The following is a 16,851-nucleotide window of genomic DNA, read 5'->3' as shown; positions in this document are numbered from 1 at the left end:
GTCACGGGACGACGATCCCCCCACCAGGATGACATTAAAAGCAAGAATTTCTTGTTTGAACCACTCTCTATATTGTCTATCGTCTATCGTTAACATATGTATGGTCTATAAGCTCCCGCTATCCCATTTACAACCGGGAAGAGCTCTTCAACTTAGCCTCCAACCTCTGGCCAATCTGCGGCTCCACCCGGCTGAACATGGCAATGGTGGCCTTCTGGATCTCCGGCACCACTCCCTCCAAAGCTTCCGCCACGTTGTTCACCCAGAGGCTGCGCTCCGCCTCATCGAACACATTGTTCCACAAGGCACGGGGCTGCACAAAGTCCTCGTCGTCCACGGGGATCTCGTTGAGACCCAGCACCGCGCCGGAGCGCAGCCACTCGTGGTGGCGCACCTCCTGCACCGACTGGCTGAACACGCCAGGGGTCAAGGTGCTCTTGATGTAGTTCGGATCGCCACCGTAGTTGCGGCCCATGGTGGCCAGACCGTCACGCTCGTAGGGCGCATACACGGGGCAGATGGCCCGGTTGGGCGGCAGCTGCGTGTAGTTGACTCCCAGGCGGTAGCGCTGGGCATCGGGGTAAGCGAACATACGCGCTTGGAGCACTACAGAGGATTAGTTTCACTCTTATCTACACACAAACTAAAGGTGAGGGGGAAGCTTACTAGGATCAGGGGTCACGGCGATACCCGGCACCAGGTTGGAGGGCGAGAAGGCAGCCTGCTCGATCTCGGCGAAGAAGTTCTCGGGCTGATCATCGATCGTTAGCACGTCGGCACTAACATGAAATTGTTGGCTGCTAGGGGAAAAACTACTCACGTTGCGGTTGAGGGTCATTTCGCCGACCTCGATGAGAGGGAAGTCCTTGTGCGACCAGACCTTGGTGATATCAAAGACGGCGCGGCCGTAAGTCTCGGCCTGCTCGGGCTCCATCACCTGGATGTAGAACTTCCACTTGGGGTAGTCACCACGCAGGATGGCCTGGAAGAGGTCCTCGTTGTGGAAGTCGGGGTTGACACCAGCCATGCGAGTGGCCTCCTCAGGGGTGAAGTTGTGGGAGCCCAGGACAGGTCTGAAGTGGAACTTGCAGTAGCGGAACTTGCCGTCGTGGCCCACCAGCTTGAAGGTGTGAATACCGAAGCCGGTCATGCGGCGTGCGGACTGGGGCAGACCACGCGAGCCGAAGACGTGCATCAGGGTGTGGACACTCTCGGGCTGGTTGCTGTGGAAATCCCAGTACTAGATACCCAGTTAATTCGACAGGGGTCTACAGTCATCATGATGATGAAAAGATGAACTTACCATGTTCATGTCGGGAAGACCGGTGGTAGGGTGCCTCTTGTGACTGCGGTTCAGGGAGGGGAAGCGAACGGGGTCACGAACGAAGAAGACGGGCTATCACACAGGTGAGGCGATGTCTCAAAGAGGTACACGGGAAACGAGTCAACTTACCACATGGTTGCCGACAATGTCGTGGTTACCCTCCTCGGTGAAGAACTTGACGGAGAAGCCGTGCACATCACGCACGGTATCTGCGCTACCCTTCTCACCACCGGTGGTACTGGCGCGGAAAAGCACCTTGGTGGTCTTACCAACTCCGTTGAGGAACTTGGCGCGGGTGAGGTGGGAGATGTCCTTGGTGACGCGGAACTCACCCCAAGCACCATTACCCTTGGCGTGAACAACTCTGTTGAATGAATTGATAAGGTTAGTGGACGAAAGTGCCGATGAGCGGTGGGTCAGCCGGAAGGGCGGCCGTACCTCTCCGGAATCCGCTCCCGGTTGAAATGGGTCAACGTCTCGATCAGCAAGGTGTCACCCAAGGTGGTGATGGCACCGCCGCCAAAGGTCGGCAGGGTGGTGCTGACAGAGGGGTTGGGCAGAGGTTGACCTGCAGGAACACTGTGAGATGGGAAGTTGGACTGGTGAGAGAGAGGATACGTGTCACCTACCCTCGGCAAGGGTGTAAACGGGCTTGGACATGATGAAGGACGTGAGATTAAAGTTTCCGGGAATAAGGGAGGATGCGCTAGTAAAGCTATCCGCGAGGAGGATCCAAAGGGGGTCAAAGAAGATGTCCACAGAGCCGGCTCTGAGGGATGGGGTTTGCGGTGCACACGAGAAGAAGAAGAAAAGAGTCGATGGAGACAGAAATAAGAAAACACATCCTGACGCTGGAAACCCCCCAAGATAAAATTTTTCCCTCCCGGCCGCCCTTTAGCGCCAAAAGTGGATGAGGCCGTATCTAGGACCCGACGGTTGGTGACAGCTCGACACCCGCTGGGCCAGATCTAACTGCTAACAGTATGAATTAGATAACTCGGACCAAGTTTAACCAGTTTAGGGCTTGTCCCCTCATGAGGGGTGAGGGGATCGTCGGCCCGTGAGGGGTTTCTTTTGCGTAAGTCCTCTTTCCCGTCCTTCCTATTGGTCGATGCTCCAGAGCCTCTCCCGCAGTCACATGACACTTATCATGCACGCCTGGCGACTATCCGAGGAACTGCCGAGAAATAATCAGCTAAAGATAGGGAAACTGGAAGATAAGAAAGTCGAGACACAGTGACAAGCCAACCAGCTTAATATGATTCCAAACATTGGAATCATATTCCTTATATGATAGGCAAAGACCACCAGTAATATTTACCTAACTTAACGGCCTGTGTGCGGAGAGCTCCTTAAAGTTTAAGCAGCAGAGTTCAAGATATATTACTACTATCTTATGAGTTGAACAATAGGCATATAGTAGTAGTAGTAGCCGTAGTACTATTCTAGTTAGTATGCATTTACCGGCCACATTCCTTTCATATATTGCGGAGACAGCTCTTTCTTCATTATTATTTGTTGGCCTCTCGATCAATTTAACATCTAGGGCAAATGGCATGACTCAGATTGATGCGCTGTAATATCGGGTATGGGGCAATGTCAGCATAGCGCAGAGAGTTACCCGAAATTACCTTCTCTTTACCAGCCTTAACACGTTAGACAATATCAAAAAGTCATGGAAGGGTCAGCGGTGTGTAGGGCCCTGGTTAAGCCCGAGGCCTTTCCGGAGGCCGAGTCCGCCTTTTCTGACAAGCTTAGTAGCCTGCTGCCGGCTTCAGCATCCCGGTAAGATCAATGGAGAATTAGGCTATGGCCAGTATGATGATGGATGGTAGAAAACGATGCGAAAGTCTCGTGTTTGATGAGAAAAGTGTAACCCCAGGATTAACGGAAGGTTGTACGCGACCTGTACCTGACACGTTTGGGGAATGCGAAACATGTTTCTGTAGCCCATAAAGTCATGTCACTTGGACCAACAAGAGGCATGTCAAGGATAGAGCATGCTGCCAAGCAGAGTCGTCTCCTCTACTTCATTTTCCCAAGGCGTGTACATTGGTGCGCCCAAGGAGGCACTTTGAAGATGTTGACAGGCCAACTTGGTGCTGGAATAGACAGAGCTTTGAGTTGAAGAGTAGCTTAATCGCCATCATCCGACTTTGCAAAAGCATGAAGTCAACGATATGGGTATGCTTGCATGTAACACCCTTGGCATATGGGAACCCGAAACCGATAAAGCACTAGACAGGAAGAATGACTCTATCCCCCAAATTGTACGATAGAGATACACATATGCCCATGAAAAGATTTACTGCTAAGCCACATCGTAGGAGGTCTTGCCGCAAAGGATCATCACTAATATCGACAGGCGAACCGTGGATGATGCAATATTACCTACATGAACCTCAAAGATCATATAAGGCCAAACAAATTAGCGCTTATCCCCCTATTTTCTAAAAGTCGATGGACGCATACAAATTATGTCTAGCAACGTTCTCAATGATGTCGGGTTGGTGTTCCATCTCCAGTGACGCAAAGAGGACCTTTTGTGCCGAAGCGCCTCGGCTCCACCCCACGGGGACGGGAACGAGGATCACCAAGAGGTGTAACCAATACCCAAGTGAGTAGGGAAGGAGCGGCAGACCTTTTGAATGATGGTATGGGTTAGGACTTCGTAAAAATATATCGCGGTGAAAGAAGCCTATAAAATGCGGATTCTGTGACGGGACTACCTGTGGAAAGTGTTCCCAAACGCAAAATGTACGAAAGCAAGTGCCATATCAAGGGCTACCATGGCCTCCAGCTGAGACCAACGATCTTACTCCTCATACCATGCTCCATCGTCGTGACCTAGCTGGCGATGGTAATGCACTGACCTATACTCGGACTTCTGGCCGACTTCCGAGGGCTGTTGCGGTCCGCCGAGTGGAGCCGATAGAGTTGTATATACATTACTTACCGTAGCTATCCATCTTATAAGCAAGCCATTACCCGATGGCAATTATGGATGTCTCCCCTTACTCTTTGTTACCTTAATCAAATAATTAATTTGACTTCATCATGACGATCCGATACTTGAAAAGCAAGTCTCAATCCCCCAACTCAGCTGCGACACCTCAGGTGGACGTGAGTAGCGTCGTAAAGGGGGTAATCGACGACGTCCGTGCCAATGGCGATGCAGCAGTCCGTAAATACTCAGAGAAATTTGATCGCTGGTCGCCAGCTTCGTTCAAGCTCTCTCAAGCTGACATAGATGCTGCCCTGACGGCCTGTTCGCCCCAAACGATTGCCGATATCAAGGAGGTGCAGAAGAACGTTCGTGCCTTTGCGCAGGCCCAGAGAGACTCCATCCGCGACTTCGAGTATGAGATTCAGCCGGTAAGCCCATTCAGCTTAGGAGAGCCAACGAGACTTATGCCTGCGAAGAGCCAACTGACCAGTCCAAGGGAGTGCACTTGGGCCAGAAAAACCTTCCCATCAACAGCGTTGGAGCGTACGTGATAAGCCAACTTCTACCCATTAACCTAATACTCATCGATGACACTAGGTACATCCCCGGAGGACGCTACCCGCTGCTAGCATCCGCCCATATGACTATTCTGACGGCCAAGGTGGCTGGCGTGCCTCATGTGGTTGGCTGCACTCCCCCGATTGCCGGCCAGATCCCCCATGCCACGGTGGCCGCGATGCATCTGGCGGGAGCGGATGAGATCCACCTGCTCGGCGGAGTTCAGGCGATCGCGGCGATGGCGGTGGGCACGGAGACCATCCGAAAAGTGGACTTCCTCGCGGGACCGGGGAATGCATTTGTCGCGGAGGGGAAGCGGCAGTTGTTCGGTGAGGTGGGCATCGACCTCTTCGCAGGTCCGACGGAGATCCTGATCGTCGCCGATGAGACGGCCGATCCATTCACGGTAGCGACCGACCTTCTGTCACAAGCTGAACATGGGCCGGATTCGCCTGCTGTGCTCATCACGACCTCGGAGCGCGTGGGGCGGGCGGCCATCGACATCATCAATCAGCTGCTTCCAAATCTGTCCACGCGCGAGCTGGCGGGCACATCGTGGGACCGGTTCGGGGAAGCCATCCTGGTGGACTCCCTTGACGAGGCGTGGCGACTGGCGGATGAGTATGCGAGTGAACATGTGCAGATCTTCACCAAGCGGCCTCGCGAGGCACTAGAGAAGATGACGGCGTATGGAGCACTCTTCCTGGGGGAAAAGACATGCGTGTCATATGGCGATAAGGTCTGGATTCCGCCATAGGAAAGCTTACTTGAAAATTTGGAAGGCTGCTTCTAACGTATACTATCTTCCAAACAGGTCATCGGCACGAACCATGTCCTACCCACCAAAAAGGCAGCGCGGTATACAGGGGGCCTCTGGGTGGGGAAGTATCTGCGCACGGTGACTTACCAGGAGGTGACGAGCAGCACCGCCAGTGGGGAGCTGGGTCGGTTGTGTGGTCGAGCTGCAAGGGCGGAGCAGTTCGAGGGCCATGCGCGCTCGGGAGATCTACGGGCCCAGAAATACCTGGGGGATAGATATGACTGGATTGCCTCGTCTGATCAAGCCAATCTGTGAGAGGTGCTTGTGGGTAACCTCGATGGCCAAGAGCTGTCTTCGTGCACTGGCCCTCTTGAAGGGTAATCACGTAAATAGTGAGCGCCAGATAGATGGAGTGGAGATAATAGTGAAAAAAAAAATGGTTTTGAGGATGATCATTCATTTATCTGTCTATGAGCTGTGACTCTAAGAAGTCCTTTTGTACTGGATAGTAGTGTTGAAAATAAGCGATAAAGTGACTGATTGAGAAGCATGATTAGTCATGTTATGCATGTATCCCCGAAACTCGGCCCGAGAGAGCCAATCGCCGACCCCCAATTGTTGCCCCAGTTTTGATGGCCGGCACCGGCGATCCATCGAAAAACGCACCGTCGGTGAACGTGAACAGAGAGGTCCAAGAGAGGAAACCCGACTACAAGATACACGAATAATAAACCATACCCTGGAAGTTGACTGTTTGAATGTGCTGCGCAAAGCAAACAGTGTTTTATAAAGTTTCACACCTCCAATAACCCCTTGGAGAGCACCGCCGTGGGAAATTCCTCCAACGATGACGGCACAACGATCGTCTCTCTTACCCGCGGATATGATAGAGTCCCAGCTGGCTATCATTGATCTTCTCACGGCCATGTTTCCGGGCCCGGGCGAGCTGGACCTGCCCGAGTCTACATCGCAATGTGTGGATCAACTACGGGACTGGTGTCAAGATCCATCGACCGTGCCGTCGGGAATCCCTGCCAGCCTCTTGCTGGGGGTGTGTCTGCCGCTGGAGGACGGCGGGAAGACAATCCAGGTCAATGTCTCCATTCCCTTGCACAGTGAGGGTCCTGCACTAGATCAGCCACCCCCGGCGAAGTATACACTGCGCCAACCAGACTGGATGTCCAAGGCCGAGGTCGCTGCGCTGGCCGCTACGATGCCACAGGACGACGTCTTTACGGCCTTGGACCATGTTCGTGAGGAAGCGACGCGGTTCTTAGAAGCCCAGCCAACGCAGCCGGTGGATCTCTCACCGAGTCAGTCAGGGTCAGGACCTCTGGTGCGGGTTTGGTTCTACTTCCCTTCCCTATCCACGCGCAAGAAGCGGGATGATCTGGTGCATCACGCGGCAGGTTATGGGCTCACGGGATTTGTATTGGCGGGCAAACCAGGCGTGTTGTGCCTGGAGGGGATATCGCAGAATATCGATGCGTACATGAGCTTCATTAAAACCCATTCCTGGGGGGATATCCCCAGTCATCAGAAAAAGGTCAGCGAACGATATCGCGAGACGGAAGGGGTGCAGCGGGTATTTGAGGGGATGGAGGAGATCACGGATTCCCTGGGAGAACGCAGCGGGCAGCGAGCCAACCGGGGGGATATGCAGGCCTTGGAGGCGTGGCTACAGGCCCGCGGATTGCAGCATGCTTTTGAGCAGGTGATCTTCTAGACATAAAACCATAAATGTAATTACAATTATCAAATTACTGACCTCCATTATCGTGCGTCTCTGTGTAAGCAGCCAGCCAGCCGCCGTCGTAGCCATATGCTTCCCTTCCCTCGGCCTTGAAAGCCGATAGTATTGTCCAATAAGCACGATTATCTTGTCAGTTGTAATCGATCTTGTTTTGTTTCTGCTATCTCTACACCTGCATGGCATCATGGACCTTCCCCGGCCCTCTCCCGCCCCCGTCGGTATTTTGCGGGAGTCCCTCGGGGACCCCGTCGCATCGCGGCCTGCGTGGCATGCCGCAAGCAGATGGTATAGCAAATTTATCGTCTTGACCTTTCACCTCCATATTGAATTCCGTCCAACACAAAAACATTGTGTGCTATATAATGTAATCCATAAATGGAGTTTCAAATGACCAATCGGCAGATTTCGTGCGCCCGGTGTCGGAAGCGTAGCTTGTCCTGCACCGCCATCCGCAGTCTCCAAACGTTGCTCGAGGACGATGCTGTATCTAGCGTAGACATTCCACCCCAGCGAAATGGACATATAATATTGACTGAATCATCTCATGGAGAACTATCCACTATATGCTACTATGCCGCTACTCATTGTGTTCCGCACTCAAGGATCACTAGGGAAAGAAAGTGCATCCATAGCGCAAGAAACTAATAATGGTGCTACCACTCGTCTGAGGGCTTGTCGGACACCAGTATTTCCGGTCTTGACCTCGAAACAACCGTAGTGGGATATTTGAATTATCTCAGAATTATCTCAGATTCTATATAACATGATCATGACATCTTCAATATAGCAGCGCAAGAAAATGGAACAAAACAACCAGTTTGGGTATCCTCGTATGCATATCCCCGTCGCCACAACACCACCATCATTCCTCAACGATGACCTGAAGCTTCGCTACACACCTGCAGCAGCGCATTCAATGCCGTCCCAATATCCGAACCACTGTAAGAAATACCGACTATATCGCTTGCTTTTCCACCTGTGTCTGGGAGATCCTCGTAGATACAACGCTCTAGTTCAAATATGTTCTTCTGCTCTGGAGGCAAGTTCTGTATCGGCGTGAAACACAACATACCAGCAGGTCCATGGATCATGCTCAAGTCAATGGTAGTCAGACAGGGAAATAGGTCACGATGCTGACAGAGGTACGTTAACCACTGTGGCGTCAAGCTCGTCACTGACCGCAGACTAAGCTTCTTTAGATTTGTTCGCGAGTTACAGAGAAGTCGAATGAGATCTTCAGCTTGCATCGAGGTTCCCCAGATACTGATCCGTTCCAGGTGATTCAGAGCTGCAATGGACGCACTCAACTGTGAAAAGAATTCGACGGCGAGATCAGTGTATCCGAGGCCAAGATGCAGTTTGCGGAGACCAGTCGCACTGAGGATCATGTCCATCAGGAACGTATAATTCTGGGGGGTCAGTTCCTGCTCTAGGTGCAGGTTCTCCAAGGACTTCCAGCCCGTCTGGAAGGCGGCATTGCTGTAGAGTGACTTTGGGAGACGCGCAATGTCCATGACTTTGGAGGTGTAGTTCATGCCCTTGCCATACCAAAAGAGTTTAACCGGAAGAGAAGCGTCCGCGATGAGGTCAAGGAGGATGCACGCGACATCGTCGGGGTTGAAGGTCGGGCTTTCGTGGAGGTCCGCCTTACTTTGGGGTTCTGACAAAATGGGCGATAGGATGAAAGATCGGCAGTTTACCAATTTTTGTGTCAGATCATCTCGCAGCCGCCGGATCAAGGGCATGTCTAGGGGACATCGGAGGTGACCAGCAGCCGTCCAGTGCCAGTCCAAGATTTCCCCCAGTCTCGGCTCCGGACTCAGGATCACCAGGTGTTGAATATAGCCTCGTATCAGCTGGTTTTCGGCCAGCGCATGCAAGTGGTTTAAAGAGTGCGCGGAGAAGTCTGTGTAGTACTCCGCGTACCGTTGCGCAAAACACCGGTTGGTGAGATGATGCGCGGCGCGGCAAGTCCCTCGGAGCGCGGCCAAATCTTGCGTTGCAAGCTCGTGGCAAATCTTCTCAACCATCTCCAACGGAAGAGAAGATAATCGGGAAGGTTTGCACATCATCTGCTCTGAAATAGACTCTAACATTGTGTTAATTGTTTGGGTTACAAGGAGAAAGGGCCACGGCCAGGCGCGGTCGCGTATGCTTTATAAGGAGCGAGATGGATGCAACAGGGTCCTTGGAAGTACCTTGGAGGCACACGGCGATCATTGAAGCGTCACAACCACCATCTACCTTGACCCCACACCCATAAGAGAAAAAGCGTCATCTTCTCGTGGAAACTGTCATTGCGGCTATGAAATTAGCACAAGACCCAAGGGATAAGTCGCTCCAGAGGTGCGTAGCGATACTTTCCTTGGAATCCCCGACATACCGTGTGGTTCAGCATCGAGCCTGCCAGCACTTCACAAACAACTCCCTATCAGCAAAGATGTATCCGGACCACTATCAGTCATCTGATAAGATGATTGACCTCCAGCAACAGATGGGCATAATCGCCAATCGCTGGCTTGTTTCACCCACAGGATGATATAGAGGCCTCAGGCAGCAGCGCAACTTGACGATCCTGACACGGGATATCTTAGGGTGCCGTCCCCACAGACCATACTTGCATTGATTTTCACTATCGGCCAACCCAACCATTAGAGATCTGTGGGGGAGATGGTGCAATCTAGAGCTTTCCATTTTAATACCATGTTAGGGTGATGGTGGTAGGTAAAAGAGACGACACTACTCCCGTGGGTGCCATGGCAGGACACGGGCAATGACAATCACAGCAATGGGAACCGCAAGATGGCTGTAATTCAGTCCAGTGTCACTCAGGGAGATGCAAATGCCCTCATACCGTGCGTACGCAAGTTATACCAGCATCCATCAGATGTTGATGGAGCTGTGCCCCGTTCTTGAGCTAAAACGTCTCCTGCGTGGGTCATGGTGAGTGATCGCAGCAGCGCCCACAAGTTCCAGGTTTGTCTAACCCAGATCCCCCAGCAGAGAGTACGGCCTCAATCGCTTACCTGTGACACTAAGTTTATCCCGAACAAAGGTGGAGTTGTTAGCGTGGTTCGTCCCAGTGAAGCGTGGTGCCTGACGTAACATGGGAGCGGTATCAACCACAACCTGATTTGTCCAGTAGGCTAATCTCCAGGATGGAAATGTGATAAGCATGGGCCCTTTCATTCTGAGTAAACCTAGTTACCGGAGAATCGAAAGTCATTCTGTGATATTTTGGTTAAACACAATTACGACACCCCAATCTTGGGGCCGAAGGTGTTGAAAAGCTGCAGGAAGGAGATGTATAAGAACTAGATACAGAGGCAGTGCACATGAGCAGGAGGGGCTATTGAAGCTTTGTTCCTTGTCCCTTATAGATCTTAAGCCAATAACGGATGACCCTGTCATACCCTGGAGCTGTTCGCTTTCGGCTAGCCTGAGCTACCATTCTCACCCTTGCCAGCGTCGTCCAATCGCGACCATTCATAGAAAACATCACATATTTCGTCTTCCTCCTCCAAAGCCGCTAGATCAAACGGCTTACTACCTTGCGCGTCTTCCACGCCGGGGTTTGCACCATGCTTCAGGAGCCACTTCACGGCCAGTAGATTCCCTTGGTAGCTGGCCGCATGAAGGGGAGTGCCACCGAAATGTAGGAATGCGGGATAGCCGAATTCATTTACGTCGGCCCCACGTTGTATCAGGTGCTCCATCATTGGAATGGCCAGTCCGCCTCTCCTACATGCAGCATAATGTAGGACATTACTGTTGTGGATGTTGGCTCCATGATCAAGGAGGAGGTCAACAGTCTCTGGGCTACTTCGACGGGATGCCATGCCAAGGACTGCCCCTGAGCCCTTCGTAGGAGACTGATCAGGCTTCTCAAGGTCATTGAATGACTGGGCATTCGGGCAGCCGAAGGTGGGGTCGGCGCCTTGTTCCAGGCACCAGTGAACGAGCCGTTGGTCGTTCTTCTTTACAATGTGTCTGTTCCTTTGGTTAGTCCGTGTGATCAACAACAGGCAAGCAAAGGGATACCCACACAAGAGGCACTGTACCTAGAGGGTGTAGCTGAGTCTCAAAAGTAAGACCGTTGTCTAGCAAAGCCTTGACTGCCTCAGCCGAGTGTACTTCATCCACGACGGTGGGAGACTGGGGTTTGGCGCCTGCATTTAGTAGATAGCGCATAGTTTCGATATGATCGCCCCGGGCAGCTTCTTTCAAGCCCAAGGTCAGAATTTCTTGGTCTAGAGCCTTGGCCTTCTGATGTTCCTTGACTTGGGCCAAGTCACCGTGACGGCAGCTCTTCAGAAAGGGCTGATTAGCCTCCTCCACCACCTGAAATGGAAGTGACATTATGCGTGATGAAACAGATGGAACTGATTCTTGGAAGGGTGGTGAGAATGGTTGAGGGAATGAGGCTTTGGTAATGTTGTATTCGTGAGCGCCGGCCGATGAAGGACCGGGGGGCGGTGGATGTTGCGGCGGAGAAGCTAGGCGTGGGGGCTGCAGCGGCTGGAGACATTCAAGACCAGGATTCTGGATTATTCGGCCTCCGATGCAAATCTAGAGGACGAGCGCTTAACTGGGTCGTCGAAGTATCCAAGCCCCGACACCAAGGTTCACATCGGAACCCCGTTAGCGCGGACGGGTAAACATGCACCACGGTATCGAGAGCAAGCGAAGCGCACCACTGCGCAGGTCAACTCAATTCTGGGATTGTCAGCAGAACCGACGGAATATGACTACGAGACGATCAAGCCCAAAGATGACAGCGATGAGGCCATGAGCAGCGACCTAACCTATGGTGAGGGTAAATTTCTCTTCCAATATGGCGGCAGCTGTGCGAGTCCCACCTGGCAGGTCTGATATGGGGGCAAGGTCAGTGGCCCCCTTTGGGAAGCTTCGCAAGTCAGTGCGCAGAAGCGGCCGGATTCGTGCTCTCTGTTGTCTTCGGCTGCTCACGCCACTTCCACGGCCAAGCCCTGAGCGGTTCCACACCTTCCACTGTGCTTGACCCTGCTGTTGAAGCATCCGAGGGGGATGGTATAAGAAAGATAGCCAGCCGATCGTGTTGTATCACATTGACTGTATTATAGTATCTTAGTACTAGTGTAAAATTGTCAGCCTTCACAATCAACACTATACAGTTCATATTTGTACTTAGCTAGTGATCCTTTGCACCATATGACGCTTCTCTCCTAGTAGGAGAGGAAATAGAAGTCAGGAACGCAACGGAGACAATTAATTAATGGAGTGGGGCGATGCTGCATGAAAGGGACATCACCGAGACAGCCGATGCGCCGTGATAATTCCATTGGTGGACTCCATGCAGTTCTGAAGGGCACAGACACTATAAATACTACCTCCAATCGTCGTGGCTCACGGACCCTTTGGCGGGGCACGTCACAACTGCCGGGGGCTGAATTGGAACAGTGTCATCCTTGCCATCTCACGTCGTGACCTTGTGGTTTTACGCAAGACTACTGTCGCCAGAATGATTGCCAACCTAGCCATCGCAGTGGTCTTCAGCATTGGTGTGATAACCCTGCTATATGTGATCACCTCGCATCAGCCCAACAGAGGAGCAGCAACTGATGAGAAGCGACCACCTCTCAAGCTCCCACTGATCGGGGATCTTCACAGCTCTCCGATCGATAAGCCCCTCGCCAACTGGGACGACTGGGCGCGACAAAATGGGCCCATCACCGTTTCTAAATTATTTGGCATCGTCCCAGTCGTGATACTTAACTCTTACGAGGCGGCCACAGAATTATTCAGTCGCCGCAGCCAGTGGTATAGCAACCGGCCGCGTTCGGCGACAATGGAGATGATCACCGGAGCAAAGCCCGGACAGTCTCGATTCACTTTGATGCACGACTACGACGATTACCTCAGGCTGCATCACAGATTACTGGCTCCCAGTCTCGGGGCCCTCGCAGCGCCGAGATATCAGCCGTTAATGGAATTAGAGAACAACCAGTTGCTCTGTGACCTGTGTGATGCTCTTCACGGGTGTCCCGATGGCGCCACCATTAGCACCGCGACGATTTATCCCCTCCTGGAACGCACCCAGTCGAGTATTATTCTGGGATTACATTACGGCCTGCGCATCCTTCACCCCAAAGACGAACTTCTGCAGGAGATCATCGGTACTCAGGCCCAAGTGACCCATCTGGCTGCTAATCCCGGCCTACCAGATCTCATTCCAACCTTGCGTCAACTCCCTGGATTTCTTTCCCCCTGGAAGCGTGCAGCCGATGAGCTGTTCGCAACCCAATCAAACCTCTACATGCGTCTCTTTCATCGAGGAAGGGATTCAGACAGCTGGAACGCCACAAAGCAAGCCCTTGCAACGGCCGAGAGGTACACTGCTGTACCAGATCTCGACCTTGCCTTCACTCTGGCTACATCTATCCAAGGTGGGATGGAGACATCTCCCCGTCAAATGCTATGGCTGTTCATTGCGATGCTGCACCGACCCTGCGTTCTCTCTCGGGCACATGCTGTGCTTGACGCAGTGGTGGGACGAAGTCGAGCGCCGCGATTCTCCGACCGACCGAAGCTGGTATATATCGATGCCATTGCTCATGAGCTCTTCCGCTGGCGGCCCATCTCGCCCGGCTCCATCCCGCGACGGGCCGACCGGGACGATGAGTTCCAGCGGGTGAAGATTAGCCAAGGTGTCACCATCATGGCCAATGCATGGGCCGTTGGCCGAGATGCACAGATTTTTAATTCCGCCCTGGGCGATCTCCACGACTTCGTGCCTGACAGGTGGCTGCTGCAACGTAACCCCCACAACGCAGAGGCTCAGCTACGGTCGGATCTCCCGCTGCCCGTGTTTGGGCAGGGTCGACGCATCTGCCAGGGCAAGAGAATTGCTACGGATGGGGCCTTTCTGCAGGTAGCCAATTTGTTGTGGGCATTTGATATCATGCCGGCGGAAGAGGAAGAGATGGACCCATGGGCCATGACTGTCGTGGGGTTCATGACGATGCCCAAGGAGCTGAAGATGCGGCTGAAGCCTCGAGGTGACTGGGTGATGGAGGCCATCAAACGGGAACCCAAGATCGGGGCGGAGGACCTGGATCAAGTGATGGGGTCTGTCAACGATGTGGAGAGGTAACTGGAAATAATATTGCGTTTGGTGTGGAGAGGTACCCTCGGTTATGGGACCGATGGGCATCGGTTAAGGGATGCTCTAACGTCACGGCCTGAAAGCACGGTCTAACAACATGATAGATGAGTGGGAGAAGGTTGTCTAGAGGAAAGTAAGAATAAAGTTGTCTATGAAAGTAAGCTCGAAACTGTAACTTTATTGTTGTGCGACACGATTTAGAGATGCCGCCCGATCGCCGAATAGAAAAAGCAAAGGGCAACAAAGAACATTAAAGTATGAAGTAGTTTTGTGGGAGAAAAGCAAAAAGCAGAGCAGAAACAGACGCGCAAGCCAGGAAATCAAGACCAAAATTACGGATAACCCCAATAATCAGCGAGACAGACAAGACACATAACATGATTGTTTGTATGATGGACAAGTGAGGAATCATAATACTTTATTGTCTCCAATCATTGGCAAGGGATTGCCGACCGCAGCCTGATTCTCCGCATTTCCGACCGGTCCAGCGACTGGAGAGAGCAGCCTCTTGTTGTCGGGGATAGGGCCCTACACAGTCTCGTTTCAAGAAAAGATAAAAAGATAGGTATGGGTGAGGGAGAACCCCCATGGCTATAACAATAGGAAATTATACATTTACGGATGAAGTCAGTCCTCCGTCATCCTTTTTCGACCGACCATCCCGCCCCCTTCTCTGGATATAAATCTGATGCAAATAGTATTGACACCGGAACTTATTTCACAGACGATCGTACATAACTACTTTTCATCATGTCGGTGTTTGCGCTGCACGTCGGCTGCAGCCTGGCGCAGGCAATGCTGACCATCATAATGACCTCTTATGGCTACGCCGCTACTTTCGTCATGTCCTTTACCGTTTGTCGGCTAATTCTATTTTGCAGTCTCTTGCCATTGTACCTGGTTAAACTGTCATGCAATATCAGCCCCACGGTGGTTCGGAACTTCGCCAGCCTGTTCTCCAGTCAAGGGAGGAACCAGCTCGTCCAAGAGGCAGAAGAGTACCGGGGCCAATGTGAGTCTCTGGCCATCGCTCAGTGCCAAGGGACATATTGTTTCAGCGAGTACAATTTGTATCGCGTCCGTCGTCAGGGACCAGGATGGATGCCCGGCATTCCCTGGGCTGATTGTACGGAGGAGATGGTCATCTGTGGAGCCACTGTCCGCTTCGTGCATCTGAAACCAACACTCGACGGTCCCGCAGGCCGCAGGCGCCCGATCATCTTCCTGCATGGCAATCCGAGCTGGAGCTATATCTGGAGAAATGTATAGATGTCAAGTATCGACCTTTGGATCAAAATGTGGCTGACCCCAGCAGATCCTTCCTCATCTGGTGGACCAAGGTCATGAAGTCTATGCGCTCGACTGGCTCGGACACGGTCGCAGTGACAAGGCGACACATCCCGAATCGGTTACCTTTGAACTGCATATTCACACGCTTATGCAGTTGTTCAAGGTCCACAATCTCCGCCATGCAACCATCGTCGCGCATGACTGGGGTGGGTACGTTGTTGACCCTGCTAGTATCTTTGGCTGTCTCCGTCCATGGCTCACTGTCTCCAGGTGCGTCGCGTTGTGCGCAATCCCGCGGCTGCCTCAAACGGCCTGCACTCGCCTCCTCCTCCTGAATTCCTTTCTACCGCCGCGTCCGGACGAATGGAATCTTCACTACGGTCTACTCTATGCCATCTGGTTTCTTTCAACGGGCCTACTGGGCGGCTATGTACCCGAGTCAGGGGTAATGCGCTTCATGTCCCCACACTTGCCGCAACCCGAGGTCGATGGATACAGTGCGCCGTATCAATCTCTCCCAGTAGCCACCAAGGCCAGTGTCTTCCGGTTTGGGCACATTGTCCCGGTCACGCCGCGCTTTGCCTTACATGGCCTCCGGCAGACGCGGTTGTGGAAATTGTTGGAAGGTCTCTGCGGACCCCGTCATTTTGACAACCTTAGTCAACAGGCCAGACTGGCAAAGCGCGGGGAGGAGGTCCGACAGAGCTGGAGAGCAGGCCTCGAGAAGGGTAACCCAGACGTTGCGGTGGTGTTCGGAGAGCAAGACCCTCTATTGAAGCTGTACAAGGACATTCTCGTCGATTGCATTCACCCGGCACATATGGTTGAATGGGCGCCACAGGGCATGTGGCTCTCTGGAGGAGGCCACTACCCCATGGAAGAGAAAGCGGCTGATATATCCCTCTTGGCGGAGAGGCTTGCAAGCTAATGATACAATATGACCTAGATATTCCACAGATGGTCTGCTCTCCTGGCGAAGGGACAATTCAATTGCAGGTGAAATATCGAGTTAGCGGACAGAGAGATTAAGTGCAGTTTAGATGATACATACTCTGATGGGTTGAAACTGATATAG

General features: G+C 52.5%; 8 protein-coding genes across 8 annotated transcripts; 5 read left to right on the top strand and 3 right to left on the bottom strand.

Annotated features, from left to right (window-relative positions):
* Nucleotides 1–53: 53 nt before the first annotated feature.
* Nucleotides 54–1,984, bottom strand: BDQ94DRAFT_185573 (catalase; the record flags this gene model as incomplete). The annotated part of the gene is made up of 7 exons (XM_026774925.1): nucleotides 54–606; nucleotides 667–751; nucleotides 821–1,240; nucleotides 1,304–1,396; nucleotides 1,454–1,688; nucleotides 1,763–1,892; nucleotides 1,954–1,984. The coding sequence occupies 7 exons, from the start codon at nucleotides 1,982–1,984 to the stop codon at nucleotides 128–130; spliced, it is 1,473 nt and encodes a 490-aa protein (XP_026620079.1). The 3' UTR covers nucleotides 54–127.
* A 2,397-nt stretch (nucleotides 1,985–4,381) lies between these two features.
* Nucleotides 4,382–5,904, top strand: BDQ94DRAFT_175957 (histidinol dehydrogenase family protein; the record flags this gene model as incomplete). The annotated part of the gene is made up of 4 exons (XM_026772588.1): nucleotides 4,382–4,699; nucleotides 4,768–4,814; nucleotides 4,869–5,568; nucleotides 5,644–5,904. The coding sequence occupies 4 exons, from the start codon at nucleotides 4,382–4,384 to the stop codon at nucleotides 5,902–5,904; spliced, it is 1,326 nt and encodes a 441-aa protein (XP_026620078.1).
* Nucleotides 5,905–6,260: 356 nt separating this feature from the next.
* On the top strand, nucleotides 6,261–7,315 carry BDQ94DRAFT_185569 (DUF1115 domain protein; the record flags this gene model as incomplete). The annotated part of the gene is made up of 1 exon (XM_026774924.1): nucleotides 6,261–7,315. Exon 1 carries the CDS (start codon nucleotides 6,437–6,439, stop codon nucleotides 7,313–7,315), a length of 879 nt encoding a protein of 292 aa, XP_026620077.1. The 5' UTR covers nucleotides 6,261–6,436.
* Nucleotides 7,316–8,211: 896 nt separating this feature from the next.
* BDQ94DRAFT_163968 (uncharacterized protein) lies at nucleotides 8,212–9,438 on the bottom strand (the record flags this gene model as incomplete). Its single annotated transcript, XM_026769862.1, has 1 exon — nucleotides 8,212–9,438. One exon carries the CDS (start codon nucleotides 9,436–9,438, stop codon nucleotides 8,212–8,214), a length of 1,227 nt encoding a protein of 408 aa, XP_026620076.1.
* Nucleotides 9,439–10,776: 1,338 nt separating this feature from the next.
* On the bottom strand, nucleotides 10,777–11,701 carry BDQ94DRAFT_185568 (ankyrin repeat domain-containing protein; the record flags this gene model as incomplete). Its single annotated transcript, XM_026774923.1, has 2 exons — nucleotides 10,777–11,332; nucleotides 11,388–11,701. The coding sequence occupies 2 exons, from the start codon at nucleotides 11,699–11,701 to the stop codon at nucleotides 10,777–10,779; spliced, it is 870 nt and encodes a 289-aa protein (XP_026620075.1).
* A 17-nt stretch (nucleotides 11,702–11,718) lies between these two features.
* Nucleotides 11,719–12,627, top strand: BDQ94DRAFT_185566 (uncharacterized protein; the record flags this gene model as incomplete). Its single annotated transcript, XM_026774922.1, has 3 exons — nucleotides 11,719–11,751; nucleotides 11,843–12,158; nucleotides 12,209–12,627. The coding sequence occupies 3 exons, from the start codon at nucleotides 11,719–11,721 to the stop codon at nucleotides 12,442–12,444; spliced, it is 585 nt and encodes a 194-aa protein (XP_026620074.1). The 3' UTR covers nucleotides 12,445–12,627.
* Nucleotides 12,628–12,821: 194 nt separating this feature from the next.
* Nucleotides 12,822–14,601, top strand: BDQ94DRAFT_185564 (cytochrome P450). The gene has a single exon (XM_026774921.1). It carries the CDS (start codon nucleotides 12,843–12,845, stop codon nucleotides 14,472–14,474), a length of 1,632 nt encoding a protein of 543 aa, XP_026620073.1. The 5' UTR covers nucleotides 12,822–12,842; the 3' UTR covers nucleotides 14,475–14,601.
* A 635-nt stretch (nucleotides 14,602–15,236) lies between these two features.
* Nucleotides 15,237–16,704, top strand: BDQ94DRAFT_163964 (haloalkane dehalogenase family protein; the record flags this gene model as incomplete). The annotated part of the gene is made up of 3 exons (XM_026769861.1): nucleotides 15,237–15,749; nucleotides 15,802–15,986; nucleotides 16,047–16,704. The coding sequence occupies 3 exons, from the start codon at nucleotides 15,237–15,239 to the stop codon at nucleotides 16,702–16,704; spliced, it is 1,356 nt and encodes a 451-aa protein (XP_026620072.1).
* Between the last annotated feature and the right edge of the window lie 147 nt (nucleotides 16,705–16,851).

This window comes from Aspergillus welwitschiae (assembly GCF_003344945.1).
Source record: "Aspergillus welwitschiae strain CBS 139.54b unplaced genomic scaffold BDQ94scaffold_71, whole genome shotgun sequence".
Taxonomy (NCBI): Eukaryota; Fungi; Ascomycota; class Eurotiomycetes; order Eurotiales; family Aspergillaceae; genus Aspergillus; species Aspergillus welwitschiae.
Note: the sequence above shows the minus strand (reverse complement) of the source record. Positions and strands in the feature narration are given on the sequence as shown.